At 39.1% G+C, this 15501-nt stretch overlaps 1 protein-coding gene across 2 annotated transcripts in view; it reads right to left on the bottom strand.

Moving 5' to 3' along the window:
• Positions 1-3738, bottom strand: part of PTPRO (protein tyrosine phosphatase receptor type O) — a 248354-nt gene extending 244616 nt beyond the window's left edge. For both annotated transcript variants that reach the window (XM_058743573.1, XM_058743572.1), the window contains exon 1: positions 3172-3738. In XM_058743573.1, coding sequence (XP_058599556.1) covers positions 3172-3246 — 75 coding nt within the window. In that variant the 5' untranslated portion in view covers positions 3247-3738. The remainder of the gene's footprint in view (positions 1-3171) is intronic.
• Positions 3739-15501: the final 11763 nt, after the last annotated feature.

Below are 15501 nucleotides of genomic sequence, written 5' to 3' on the forward strand. Positions count from 1 at the left end.
AGTACTATGGCCAACATCAAAACACTCATGTTTTATAGAATTAAACATAAACCTCCTTTCAGAAAATATAATTAAGTCCTCTTTCAAATTTAATGTTCTTTAATTACACATCAGGTAAGAGCAGACACAGAGAAAAATATAGAGAGGAGGTTAAGTAAAGAAAGAAGGATTCATGCCAAGCCTATGAGTTTAGGGAAACATTCCACTTGACTACTAATGAGCACCATTTCAGGGAAGGCAGAATTTAAATTCCTATGATGTCATATTCTACAATTTGCATTTTAGTTGACAAAATACTGATATCGAGTGAACTGATACAGGAAGCAATTTTCAAGAAGAGGTTTAGTAAAGATAGGATAGGTGAGAGAAATTATATTGCCTTCCCTGGGAATTATGGGAAGACGCACAAGAAGGAGACTCATCAGATAAATACTCCATTTACATTCATATGTGGATAGAAGATTTCCAGACTGGTAGTTCCCAGTATACTTGATAATAGAGTTCTACTTTTTTTTCTATTGTTATATACACCATCAATATTGATTATGAAATTTATTTTTTTTAATTTCATAATTAACATTGTTTATGCAACACTAGTTGTGCAGATATTAGCCTTATAGCATACAGGGGATGATTTAGACAATCTGAGATGCCCTATTAAATGTCCCTATCACTTAGCTAGGGATAAGGAATGATGCACAAAGGCTTCCATGGCCAGGCTCATTTAGGCTACCTCAATGAAACTAGTTATAGCCAATCATACAGATTCAAATTTTTAGACTTCCCATCACTTATACCCAGTTGCTTGCTTCTGATTTGTGAAAAAGATAATACTATAAATCAAGCCTCATATTTTGGTTTCTCTAACTTTATCACTTTTAAGAATTTTTATTCTTATATAGAAGACACTTCATGTGGAGTAGTGAAAGATTTGTTGACATAATGAGAGCTACAGAGATTTGGGTGAGGTTGGATAAATGTTTCTGACTCAGCACACAGAGCTTATCATTGGGATTCAATCAACAATCTGCTATTTAATAACGGAATTGTTTTCAGGACTACTTTACTGACACTTGTTCAAAACCTTGAAGGCAAATATATCTCCAAATTATAAAGAGATGATACGATATGCCATTTTATCACGTAATATACTATTCCCAAATGTAAATGCATTATCCTTTGTGCCCAATTTAACACTGTGAACGTCTCTTTGTCAACTGTAACAGATTAAGCCTAATGAAATAGCATATATGAAGTCCCTGGAAGACTGACTGGCACCTGATGGGTATTCAGTATATATACATATAATTTTTTTCCTCTGATATACTTTATATTAAGACAACACAAAACCACATTTACATAGTTGTCCCATTACAATATTTATTTAAATGACAAGCTTTATCAATGTATTTACTATGTGATGCAGTCAACCATAATTGACATCCACCTGCAAATGGGCAAAAATACACCTATTATGTGGAATAGGGTGAACCTCTATTACAGTCACTGAGATTACTATTATGCCAACACTGACTGCATTTTCTCACATCTGTATCAGGTTTTGATTAGAAGTTTTGCCACATTTTGTACATTTTAATTGCAGCGCTCCACCCCCACTCTCAAACTCATCATTTGAACATCCCTGAAATTCTCACACGTTATGATGAATTCAAATAAAAACCTGTGGTTGTGCCAAAGGTTGGATTTGGAGCAGATGTCATACATGTAGGTCTTAGCTGTTACTTAGAAACATGTGTGGTGATGCCATCTCCCACTTGGGGTTCATGACAAGGGTTGCATAGACATAATAGTTATGACAGAATTTGACAAGTAGAAAAATTAATAAAAAGCTTAAATAAATCTAATACAATTGTGGGGTATGCTAAAAGAGCAATCTCCTAGAGTAAAAGCCTATGACCGAACTTATCATTTGCCAGATTTTAAATAAAACTATCATTTAAAACGTAAGAAAACTGTGAAAACATATTAAATATAACTTAAAATTTCATGTATTTACTCTGTTGCTTTTTCTCCTTGAAACTGTTTTTTCCTATATTCCATTAAGAGCCATAAAGATATGGAATATTTAAAATTGATGCTTTTCTCAATCCATTGGTCCTGTTCCACTGTCTCCTTATCAAGCATTCATAATTAATGGTACACGTAAGCAAAAAGTGACTCTTTGGTAAGGAAACCTTTGCATCCATTAACGTTACATCCATTTCCAAGGTAGCAATCACGGTGGTGCTGAAAGGATAGCTCCCAGTCACCTGTGACCTACTTTGCCAGGAAGGGAAAAGGACTAATGAGGAAACGAAAAGCTAGACCCACTGAGGACACAAGTGGTAGACAATTACCTCACAACTCCACACTACTTTCCAAGCAAACATGTAGCTGAAATTTGTCTGAAAGATTTCATGCACAGCATAGTTAACAAAGTAGGATTTTTTTAAGCAGCCCCCTTCCTTCTCATTTTCCTCAAAATCACAGCCTAAAGCAGCAGAATCCAAAGAAAACTCGAAAAAGTTAATCACACAGATTTCTCTGCCACTTAAATTTAGAGATACCAGCCTTTGTAAATAAGGTGGGGGAAAGTCTAAAGACTTTGTAAGGGGAACGATGAGGTTGAAGATGAAGACCTGGGGAAAAGAGTTCTCTCCAGGCTCAAGTTGACACTCTTTATTCAAAGAAAACCATGCTCACGAACCACCCCGGCAGTCCTTTGCGAACAGAGAGCTCAGCCCCAGGTGCATAGTTCCAGCAGAAAGTAAATTGAGACAAAGCAGCCGCACACACCGTTGGGGAGAGCACTGGAGTTGCAGTAGTGACCAGAAGGAAAAGTGACCTCATTTTGCCTGGTGAAACACTACCTAACAAGCCCACCTTTGACGTGGATACCAGCCGCGGTAAAGAAAAAAAAAAAAAAAAAGAGCACAAAGGGCGAAAGCTGGAGGGAGCAAAGTTGCCTGTTCTTCCATCCCATCCCTCAAAACCGCCGGGAACAAGCACACGCAAGGACAACAAAGCTTGCGCCCGGCTGCACGACCAGCGCGTGCAGCGGCCCGGCCATCAAGCCCCCGGGATGGAGCCGGGGCGTCGGAGCGCGGACGCAGGCAGGACCGCCGGGGCAGGGGCAGGGGCGGGGTGGGGGGTGGGGGGGCGCTCCCCTACCTTGAGTAGCACAAAGAGCCAGAGCAGAGGCAGGAGGCGGCGGCCTCCGCGCGTTCTCGCGGGCAGGTGCCCCATCACGGTGCCGACGGGGACCCGGGGGGTCCGCGGCGCGTGCGAGCTCCCCCGGCGGCGGCTCACAATGGCGAAGTGAGGCTGCCGCCTCAGACCGTGGGCGCCGAGGCTGTTCCCGGCGGGCGCATGCTGCCTTCCCAGTCCCCTTGCGCCTGCTTCCTTTCGTCTTCTGCGCCCGAGGTCCGCCAGGAAGGTGTCAGGCGCTGCTGTTCTTTAACAGCTAAGGATGGAGAGGGTGGGGATTGAGGTGGGCGAGGCTCCGCCGCCGCCGCCGCCACCGAGGCTCCGGAGGAGACCCGGGGTGCGCGTGGTGAGCGAGAGGCGGGGGCCCTGCACCCAGCCGGCCGCGGTCCTCCCGCAGCAGGATACTCTCAGTCTGGTCCGCGGGCTCATAAAGTGACAGCAGCCTCCCAGCCCTCCCACCGGGGTCCGCCTGCCGCCTCTTCTTGCTGGGCAACCCCCACTCCAGGCTCCGCCCCAACCCTTTCCACCGTCTCTGAGACTCCGGAGTTGTGCGGGGGTTTCCCTGACTCCTCTAGAGCAACTTGGGGAGCGGATCCCAGTCTCCTCTCAATCTTCCTACATCTGCTCTCAGTTGCCGTTGTAAAAGTACAGAAAGCACTCGGAGGGGAGCGGTGGTTGTGATTGGGGTGATGGAATGCGTGGTGCGTGCCTGTGTGTTTGATGGGGATGATTCCATTCTCTCCGTCCCACTCCTCACCGGGAGGAAGTAGCACAATTAAATACATTATCTCCGTTTGAAATCAGTTCTTATATAAATTTCAAGGGCTGCCTTTTGATACCAAAGTCTGTCAGGTCGCCTAAAGTGGGGGAGGGGAGATCACAATATATTACGTATTTATAAACATATACTTTAAAAATGTGAAACTATTAAAGAAACTGTTGAACTTGTCCAGAATGGTTATAACTACCAGTGGGGGGTGGGGGGGGGGGGGGGTGGGGGGGGGAGAGAGTTCCGGGACAGAGGTGTGTAATTAAAAAACTGTAATGTTAGGAATCTTTGTGGTGATGAAACAGTTCTGTATCTTGATTGTGGTGGTGGTTACACAAATCTACCTAGGTAATAAAACTGCATATAGACGCAGGAGAATTCGCCTCCGTCGGCGTGCACACATACAAGTGTCTGTACAACTGGTGAAATCTGAATTAGGACTGTGAACCGTACTAATGTCAGTTTCCTGATTTTATAATTATATAAAATGTTACCTTTGAAGAAAGCTGGGTGAAGGATAAACAGGACCTTCCCAAACTATTTTTTATTGAGATATAGTTGACATATAGCATTGTATTAGTTTTAGGTATACCTCATAATGATTCAGTGTTTGTGTGTATTGTGAAATGATCACCCAAACAAGTCTAGTTAACAGCCATCATCACAGATAGTTACAATGTTTTTTTTCTTGTGAGAAGAACTAAGATCTACTCTTCTAGCAACTTTCAAATATCCAATACTAACTAAAGTCACCATCCTGTACCTTACATCCCCTGGACTTATTTATTTTGTAACTGAAAATTTGTAACCTTTGACCGCTTTCACAGCATTTGCTTCTTAACACATGTGAATTACTTGTGAGTAACTAATCTGTGACCTTTTAGAAGCTCAGGCAAGTATTTCCAAGCTGTGTATTTTCAAAGTATTTATATCCCTTTGGTGGTTATGTGTAGTTTTTGAAAAATGTCTGTCAAAATAAGTATGGAGTACACTATTCAAATATGAATCACTCCTTCTTATCATGTAAATGACCCTTGCTGTGCCTTGCCAGTGATAGAACTTCCTATTTGTCTTTGAGACATGCTTGGGCACCAGGAGACAGGCAAGGTGACCTTGGTTATGAATATACAGAGTTTGTCTCAGACCCACCATTAGGGAGAAGTGACATGAAAAAGGATCCAGGGCTACATTTACTTGACCTTTTGCTAGATAACTAATGACCAAATACTAATCACTTGGTTGGTATGTGTATGTGTGTCTAAGAAAGGTTTAGATTGAATATATTTACATGTGTATGTTTGTGTACTAAATGGTCGTATACATAAATATACAATAGTGGTTTGAATTTCCATGAAAATATTGTCTTTGGTGTCTTTTGTGCAAGTATCTTTTGTTGCCATGTTCTTCCTCCTTATATGCTCATTTTAGTGCCTTTATACCCTCTCTTTGTTGGCCTGGACCTTTTCTTTCCCTTGGGAAAATATTAACTGCTTCTCCCTCGCTCTGGATCAGACTCATGGGCTATCTGAAAATTTTATCCTTGGGACTGCACTCATAGGGGCTTTGCTTTGATATATTTTCCTTTTAGTTTGAAGCTGCCGAAAGCAGCATTCTATTCCCAAATGTTTCTGAAAGTGGCACTGAAGTGATCTAATGTCTAGAACTAAAGACACGTTTAGACCAGCGACAAAATCATACTCACAAATTGCTAACAACTCTTTTGAATCAAATTTGATTTTAAGGTGGCCATGTTGTGGTTTGCTTATATACATAAAGGTATTGATATGTGTGTGTACATGCATGTGAGTGTGTGTGTAGCTACAGGGATATAGGCTTGGCTGGTGTATGTAGGGCAGCAAAAAAACAATTCTACTGATCATACAGTCATCTTGTAAATGCAAAAAGAACTTTAATAGTGAGGTACATTTTTACATAATAGTATTTGCTATGTTGTCTTTCTGGTTTTTTTTCATCACTTATACCACAATTTGCTTAGCACTTATGTACACATGAATCACTTCTGGGGAACAATAGCAGTGAACAGAAAGCAGTAAAGCATTCTCCATTAAAGTATTAGTAATTAGCATTATTAATATTCCATTAAGTAACACTGTGATTAGATGGCCTGAAGACTGATGACATTATTTCATAATCACAGAAGATTTCCTCTCTGGAGAAGAGTATTTTACTTAGCTGTTGCTGGAAAAAAAAAAGTTTCATTTGTTTTTATTGCACTTAAAACAATAAGTCTTGGGAATCTTCCTAGGAGAGACTCCGGAGAAGGATGTGAATGTTGTATCTCCAGCAGTGTGAGGTTTTCAATCCATAGAGCATGCAGAGTGTTTCTTTTAACTATTGACTGGTTTTCCAGTGCAATACTTCCAAAGTATGGTAGATCTTATTATGCTATTTTCAAGACTCCAAATCAGCAAGAATGGCCATGGGCAATATATAGTGCAGGTGGTAATATGTGCTTTACCAGTTATTTCAAAATATTTGCTCTGATTTCATTATCATAACAGTACTGCCGGGTAAAGAAGACAGAGATGGTTATCCCCAACTATTTTACCCCGAATGCCGCTTTTCCTGGAGAAAAGGTAAATGGACCAAACAGAATCTCTTATGTGCTCTAAGAGAGGCATTGAAAAATGAATGTGCACAAATTGAAATAAAATTCTGCTTCTTTTGGAAATACTAATAAGGCTGTTAATGAACAAGAGATTGGAAGATGCTTTTAAAAAAATCTAGGGGCGCCTGGGTGGCGCAGTCGGTTAAGCGTCCGACTTCAGCCAGGTCACGATCTCGCAGTCCGTGAGTTCGAGCCCCGCGTCAGGCTCTGGGCTGATGGCTCCGAGCCTGGAGCCTGTTTCCGATTCTGTGTCTCCCTCTCTCTCTGCCCCTCCCCCGTTCATGCTCTGTCTCTCTCTGTCCAAAAATAAATAAAAAACGTTGAAAAAAAAAATTAAAAAAAAAATCTGTAAGTCACTTTGTTTTTGTTAAGAACATCCATCTTTTCCTAAATATGTAAAAAATGTGCCGATGCTTATGTGTTCATATCTATCTCTTCTATAGCAAAGAAGCAGTAGCAGGCATGGAGAAAGAGCTGTAATCCCTATGAGAGGTTTAATGAGGAGTCAAATGGAACTCTGACTGTGCTGTTGCCAATGAAGTTCAATTCCGTTCTCCAGGGACCAACTCTAATGCAGTTCAGTGTGTTCAGTCCTGGCTTCCACTACTAAAATCGCCTACAAGGCTGTCAGCAGTTTTGGTAGCAGAGTTGTATTTATGGGAGTTGCTCAATGACAAATAGTTTACTTTATATAGAATGTAGGGGGAAGAAAAGCTCAAGCCATTGATCTCCAGACTATATTCCACTTGAAAAGCACAGTAATAGCCATGCAGTTGGCCATGCACATCTCACATATTACCAATTATTATAACATATGAACTGGAGATTATGTGTAATATGGTCTTAAGATCAGCTGACCAGGCAACATTTTGATTTTCAATTTATCTGAGCATTTATTGTAGTTTTTCTCTTAATGAACACTGGTTTCTTGCCTAAAAGACATACTGACAATTCATAAATTCTGTCTTTCAAAGTGAGAATGATTGATAGCCCTCAGGTGAATACCATGTTCCAACTGCCAAGACTTATTACTCTTGTCACACGTGAAAAATAGTGAAATTCACCACAGAAGGTCATTTTTTATTTTATATGCAGAATCTTTTCTCATTGCCCTTTTCCTTCTTAAACAGTTCCTATTAAGAGATTTTTTTTACTCTGCTCTTACATGGTTTAAAAAAAGTAAAATCAGAATATTGTGTTACAGGAGATGGGTTTTATGACACAAGATCATCTACTCAAAGGAATAAGAGAGCATATATGGAAACATGAGACAGACCTTTATCATTGGGCACAACCTGCAGGCTATAGAATGAGGAATCCTAAATTAAGAGGACAGATTGTCATTTTTAGATACCATCCCTTATTTTAGTCATATTCGAGGATTACTGTGTGCTGTTAACATTTCCTTTAATTGTCTTAGAATTAAAGGAAAGATATTAAACAGACATAAGTTATGAAGTTTTATCTTATATTTTGGTTACATGGGATGTATTGGCTAATAAACTTTTATAATATTCATTTTCTGAGCATCCCAGACATTGTTATTATCTATTCACCCAATCTTCCTTTATAAGTGGGTTTCTTGACTAGTTATAATGTAAAGCATTAAAGATCTTGCATGGGACAGGTGCCTGGGTGACTCAGTCAGTTCAGCATCCAACTCTTGATTTCGGCTCAGTTCAGGATCTCATAGTTGTGAGATCGAGCCCTGAGTTGAGCTCTGAGTAGAGCCCTGAGTCGGGCTTGGTGCTGAGTGTGAAGCCTGCTTAAGATTCTCTCTCTCCTTCTCCCTCTGCTCCCCCCACCCAAAACAAACCAACCAACCAACCAACCAACAAACAAAGATCCTTCATGGGAAGATTCACTTTAGCTTGACAAAAAAGCATGACTAAAACTTGAATATATTTTATAAATAAAGCAAGACATATTGTTTGTTAAGTGGAAACTGTGTCTACTGATCTTTGTTTCTTCTCTTCATTCTTTACTTCCCTTCAAATTAAAGATGTAATTCAATATTTACTGTGAACTATGTGTCACAAATAGTATCTATGTATGTGTCACTGAAAAAGTAGTTGCAAATATATTGTTATGGAAGATTTGGTCATAATAACTTCAGGTGCTGTCTAGAAACTATAATTGTGAAGCTGTACATTTCTACGTATGCCTGCGTGAATATTGCGAGAGGAGCAGTTTTGGAGAGGGAGTCGAATGTACAGATTCCATCTGTTTTGTTTGGCAACCTGATAATGCTTAGAAATTATATATATATAATATATATATACATATATGTATTACATATATATACACACATACATATATACGTGTATATACACACACACACACACACACACACACACACACACACATATATATGAGAGAGAGAGAGATGATTCTAATGAAATCCAATCAGGGATCAATATATGTCAAGTCTATGGCCATTCTCTGTTAACTCACTGTCTCACAAAACAACAATTATTTCCAACCTTTTCTACTCAGCTCAGTCCTCCAACCCACTGCCCTACAGATCCTTTCAGTGCGTGGCCTTCACCTTCTACCTTACAGAGGAAAAATACTGGCCAGGAAAAAGTGACAACTTTTTCTTCTTGCCTAACCATAAGCATAATCCTACATCTTTTTTGTTAAAAACAAGGGGTTCTCTCTCAATAACTATCTAAGGATAATTCTACCACCTATTTTCTAGAGCCCATTTCTTCCAGTTTTCCTTGCCTCTTATTCTCCACCTCTCCCTGTTAATATATTCTATTCTTGGCTTCTTAACCATGTTCACGTCTTTACAATCGAAGGGAAAAAACCTTCACTGAAATAGTCATGCTGTCAGTTGCTACCTTTTCTTCCTCTTCACCTTTCACCCCCTACCACTGCCCCTTCACAGTAATATTTTCCCAAGGGTGGTGCATGCTTTCTGCCTCCATTTGTTTTCGTCACCCACTTACTCTTTAAACCACTTGGGTCTAGCTTCTACTCCCATCATTTCACCAACATTTCTCTCACTAAAGTCACTGGAAATCTCCTGGGAGCATATGCTATGTTGGCTTCTCTCCACTTCCTGAAACACTCTCATCTCCCTGACTTTCCATAATCTTGCACATCCCTGGTTTTTCCTCAATATCAGTAGGTGTTCTTTTGAAATCTCCCTGCAGGATCATTATACCCTTCTTGTCCATTTAATGTTGCAATTTTCAGTGCTTACTCCTAAACTCTTCTATTTTCCTCTGTATTCTTGCACTAACCAATCTAATCTATGACCATGTCTTCAATCCTTATCTATGCACATGAGCCACAGGGTCCCATAGAGCACTCTTTTGATCCAGGTGGACCCATACAGCTATCTGCACGTTTCAAACTACTTTTGAATGTTTAAAACACCCCAAGCTTAAAAAGTGTGAAACTGAACTCATATAATTACCTGAGAATTTTCTATCTCCATAGATTACACGCACATCAAGCCATCCACACAAGCTAGAAACCAAGGAGATGCCTCATTCTCCTCTCCAAAACTACCTTATCTAATTTGATTCAACGTCTTGTCATTTTACTCCTGAAATATTTCTGATGTCAGTTCACTTCTCTCTATCCAAATCAACTTCATCTTAGTTCAAATTACCATTATCTCTTGCCTGAATTATTGTGATACTTTGCTAAATGCCAGAGTTTAACTTTGGCCTTTGCGGTCCCTTTACTTCACCTTTAAAGCACAACAGAAAAATATCTCCATCTGTAGTCAGTTAGAACCAGTTTTTGGAACTTAAATCTGATTACTCCGACTCTCTTACATAAATCCAAACAACAACTTCCAAATACTTCTAAGTTAGTGATATATTCTTCAGCCCGGCCTGTAAGACCATCTAGCCCTTATATGCATCTCAAGTCTCTTGTCACAACTTCATTTCTTTTGCTCTCTGAACTTGTAAAATTCATGCATACCATGTTCCCTCCTGACATGGAGACATGTGCCTATTCTCTGTGCCTGGAATGTTCTCTTCTCTTTCATCTGTTCTCTGCTCAAACTTTGCTTCCTCGGCCTAATCCCATAATCTAAAGTGTCATAGCCCATCTAGTATTTTTATTATTGATATTTTACTTTAATCTTTATGACCATTTACTTAATGAATATTTCTTTATTAGACTGTAAACTCTGCATGCACAGGAATTATGTCAAGTATTTACTTGCCATTTTCTCCAGGGCACTCAAATCAGTTCCAGGAATAAAGTAGGTACTCAGAAACTATTGGTTGAATGAAGAAAGTAGCATAATTGCCAATGATAATTATACCATCAAAAATTAAAAGATGAAATATTTATGTTAATGTTTTGGTTTAGTTGTTCAAGATGGGAAATCTATTCCAGGTTCACTTCCACTATTTTTAGGAAACAACAAATAGGGGGCAGCAAGGTAACAACAGTATTTGCACATGAATTATTCTGGAGAACCTTGTACAGCACCTGGGATTGGTGAATGATCAAGGAGAGGAACATAAAAGAGCAAATAATGTTTATATTAGAATAACAATTTTACTCAAAATTCAGGTGATCCTTCAACTTTTGAATGGATAAACAAACCATGGTCTGTATTCTCAATAAAATATTACTCAGGAAGAAAAATGAATGAACTACTGATGCATGCAATAACATGAATGAACCTCAAATGCATTGTGCTTAGTGAAAGGAAAGACTTAATGGAAAAAAAAAGCCACACTCTGTATGATGTCATTTGTCATTTTAGAAACTATACAACCATTAAAAAAATGATCACTGGTTTCCAAGAGGCAGAAAGGATGGCAGGGCTGACTAAAAAGGGACACAAGGGATCTTTGGGGGGGATGAAAATATCTAAAACTAGATTTTGTTGGCAGTCACATTACTTATGCATTTTTCTTTTTATTTTTTTTCAATATATGAAATTTATTGTCAAATTGGTTTCCATACACCACCCAGTGCTCATCCCAAAATGTGCCCTCCTCAATACCCATCACCCACCCTCCGCTCCCTCCCACCTCCCATCAACCCTGAGTTTGTTCTCAGTTTTTAAGAGTCTCTTATGCTTTGGCTCTCTCCCACTCTAACCTCTTTTTTTTTTCCCTTCCCCTCCCTCATGGGTTTCTGTTCAGTTTCTCAGGATCCACATAAGAGTGAAACCATATGGTATCTGTCTTTCTCTGTATGGCTTATTTCACTTAGCATCACACTCTCCAGTTCCATCCACGTTGCTACAAAGGGCCATATTTCATTCTTTCTCATTGCCACGTAGTACTCCATTGTGTATATAAACCACAATTTCTTTATCCATTCATCAGTTGATGGACATTTAGGCTCTTTCCATAATTTGGCTATTGTTGAGAGTGCTGCTATAAACATTGGGGTACAAGTGCCCCTATGCATCAGCAATCCTGTATCCCTTGGGTAAATTCCTAGCAGTGCTATTGCTGGGTCATAGCGTAGGTCTATTTTTAATTTTCTGAGGAACCTCCACACTGTTTTCCAGAGTGGCTGCACCAATTTGCATTCCCACCAGAATGCTTTGACCATGCTTAATTCTTGTCTGAAATATTTTTATTTACTTTTTTAAAATAAAAAAAATGCAGTAAAATTTGTCTTTTTAGGGTACATTTTGAAGCATTTTGAAAAATTCCTAAAGGACATGATGCCTAAAGGCCTAAATGCCTAAAATGCCTAAAGGACCCTAAAAGGACAAATTTTACTGTATTTTTTTATTTTAAAAAAGTAACTAAAAATATTTCAGACAAGAATTAAGCATGGTCAAAGCATTCTGTCCCATGCAAAAATAGTTTTTTTAAAAACGACAATATTACTTTGTGTTTATATATGTAAGCATCAACATTTTTGAGAGCCTTTCAAAGCAACAGTAACAGTAATTTAGGACAAATTTTGTTACGTGATTATGTTATTGGCTTTCCTAAATTATCTTATGATAAAATCTCAGAATAAAGCTTATAAAATCTCTTAATTCTCTTCCCTTCCTTCAGCTATAAAGCTGAGATATTCATATGGACTATTCATTAAGTCATTCAGCAAGCATATTTTTTTTTAATATATGAAATTTATTGTCAAATTGGTTTCCATACAACACCCAGTGCTCATCCCAAAAGGTGCCCTCCTCAATACCCATCACCCACCCTCCGCTCCCTCCCACCCCCCATCAACCCTCAGTTTGTTTTCAGTTTTTAACAGTCTCTTATGCTTTGGTTCTCTCCCACTCTAACCTCTTTTTTTTTTTTCCTTCAAAATGTCAATACTACCCAAAGCTATCTACACATTCAATGCAATCCCAATCAAAATTGCACTAACATTCTTCTCGAAACTAGAACAAGCAATCCTAAAATTCATATGGAACCACAAAAGGCCCCGAATAGCCAAAGTAATTTTGAAGAAGAAGACCAAAGCAGGAGGCATCACAATCCCAGACTTTAGCCTCTACTACAAAGCTGTAATCATCAAGACAGCATGGTATTGGCACAAAAACAGACACATAGACCAATGGAATAGAATAGAAACCCCAGAACTAGACCCACAAACGTATGGCCAACTCATCTTTGACAAAGCAGGAAAGAACATCCAATGGAAAAAAGACAGTCTCTTTAACAAATGGTGCTGGGAGAACTGGACAGCAACATGCAGAAGGTTGAAACTAGACCACTTTCTCACACCATTCACAAAAATAAACTCAAAATGGATAAAGGACCTGAATGTGAGACAGGAAACCATCAAAACCTTAGAGGAGAAAGCAGGAAAAGACCTCTCTGACCTCAGCTGTAGCAATCTCTTACTTGACACATCCCCAAAGGCAAGGGAATTAAAAGCAAAAGTGAATTACTGGGACCTTATGAAGCAAGCATATTTTTTCAACTCTTGCCATGTTGGGCACAGTTAAGATACAGCTGTTGACTTCTGGGAGCTTGCAATCTGGCAGGAAAGGTGACATACTAAAAGAAATACAAACAAGATGAAATGTAGAAAGTAGAAGAAAGGATAGACACAAATGCTAAAAGCATTCAAGGAAGGGAGAGATAATTTACCTATGTGAGAATCCAGGAAGCTAGAGAACCTGGGGTATGCCCTGAATATGAGCACAGTTAGGGGAGATGAGGTGATAAGAGGGTCATGCAGCAAGTCCTTTGCTCACCATTACCCATGTCTATCTCTTCTTCCTGGAGGCCACATAGCTATACTCCACTTCCCAGTTTCTCTCATGGTTAAGTACTGAGATAAGTCTGGGTCATGACCCATGAAATGTGGCAGAAGCATATGCATCTTCAGGCCTGGTCCATAAAAACCTCCATGTATAAACTTCACTCTCTTTTTCTCATCCTTAGAGTGTTCTAAGATCTAAATAGAGGAACCTAAGATGGAAGGAGTCTTGATCCCTGGGCATCTGCAAACAAAAAAGAGAGAGAGAGTGAGAGAGAGCAAGAGAGAGCTTCCAAATACTTCTAGGACAGTGATAAAATTCCACTCTGTACCATGATCTAAAACTTGGATAGGTGTATTTAGATTCGGAGATCATCAGAGGCCAGGTTAAGGATCATCAGAGGCAGTGTTTGAAATAGAGCAGTGGCATGATCAGAAATGTATCCTTTAGGAAAACTGGTCTGAGAGCATCTTTTAGTGAGGTGGATTGAGAAAAGGAAAAGATCAAGGGATTGTATATTTTAGTAAAAGTATAATTAAAATGATACTTGATGAAATATAGATTAGGAAAGGAAACAAGTGAATACACAAGAAAAATACATGTGAAGATAGGACAGGCTCAAACCTTCTCTAAACTCTTAATTCTCTCATCTCTTGCTACTCACCTAAAAGCTATGCCATAGACAACGCTCTGGCCACATGGTGGCACCAGGTGAAACTCTCCAGGTTCTGCCTCACACCTCTGGAATCCACTTGCAGGCTTAAGGTTTCAAGTTGTCTAATACCTCCTCATTATCTTCACGCTGCACTCATTTTGTTTGCTTCCTTTCTTATCCTTTGCTATTTCACTCCTACACACTTAGTTTATGTCACCTTGAACTTCATGTCCTGCATGCCCACGGTCTAATCCCATCCCCCCAGCTCCCAGAACTCAGCCCAGCCTTGTCTAAGAATCAGTTCAGACAAGAGGAACATAGTGATACAGATAAAGAACAGGTTCATCAAGGGTTGAGGAAAAATACACTTAGAACTTGTGATAATAATGTTTAAAGACAAAGACTTGTAATTTTTAGTGAAACATATTTTAAGTGCCATTAATTTGCAGTTTTATCCTCAACTTTAAAAAAACTTTAAAATCTACAAAAAAGTTGGAAAGTTGTATAATAAATAATCACCCATTTGTCTTCTAGGTCCACCATTGTTAACATAATTTGCTCTATCTATCTATCTATCTACCTACCTATCTATCTATCTCTATCATCTGTTATCTATCCATCCTGTCTTATGAATATTTTTTTTCTGAATCACTGGACTTAAGTTACATACAGAATGGTACTCTTCACCTCTAAGTATTTCATGACCCCCAATATCATTATTACATTGAAGAAAATTAAAAATAATTCTGCAGTATTATCAAAATCTAACCTAAATTCATATTGTCCTAATTGTTCCCTCAAATGTTTCAGTAGGTATTTATTTCCAATTCAGGATTTCATTGAGATTCACACATTGTGAATGCTACATCTCTTCAGTTTTTTAAAAATAACCTCCTCATCCCACCCCACCCCCATAATCAATAATTCTAAGCCAACTGTCCTATAGGATATTTCATATTCTGGATTTATTTGTTTCCGCATGAAGTCAGTTATTTTCAATATACCCTGTGTTTGCTGAAGATTGTAAGTTGTATCTAGAGGTTTGATAGACTCATGCTAAATATTTTTGGCAA

The sequence above is a fragment of the Neofelis nebulosa genome, chromosome 8 (assembly GCF_028018385.1).
Source record: "Neofelis nebulosa isolate mNeoNeb1 chromosome 8, mNeoNeb1.pri, whole genome shotgun sequence".
NCBI classification, from domain to species: domain Eukaryota; kingdom Metazoa; phylum Chordata; class Mammalia; order Carnivora; family Felidae; genus Neofelis; species Neofelis nebulosa.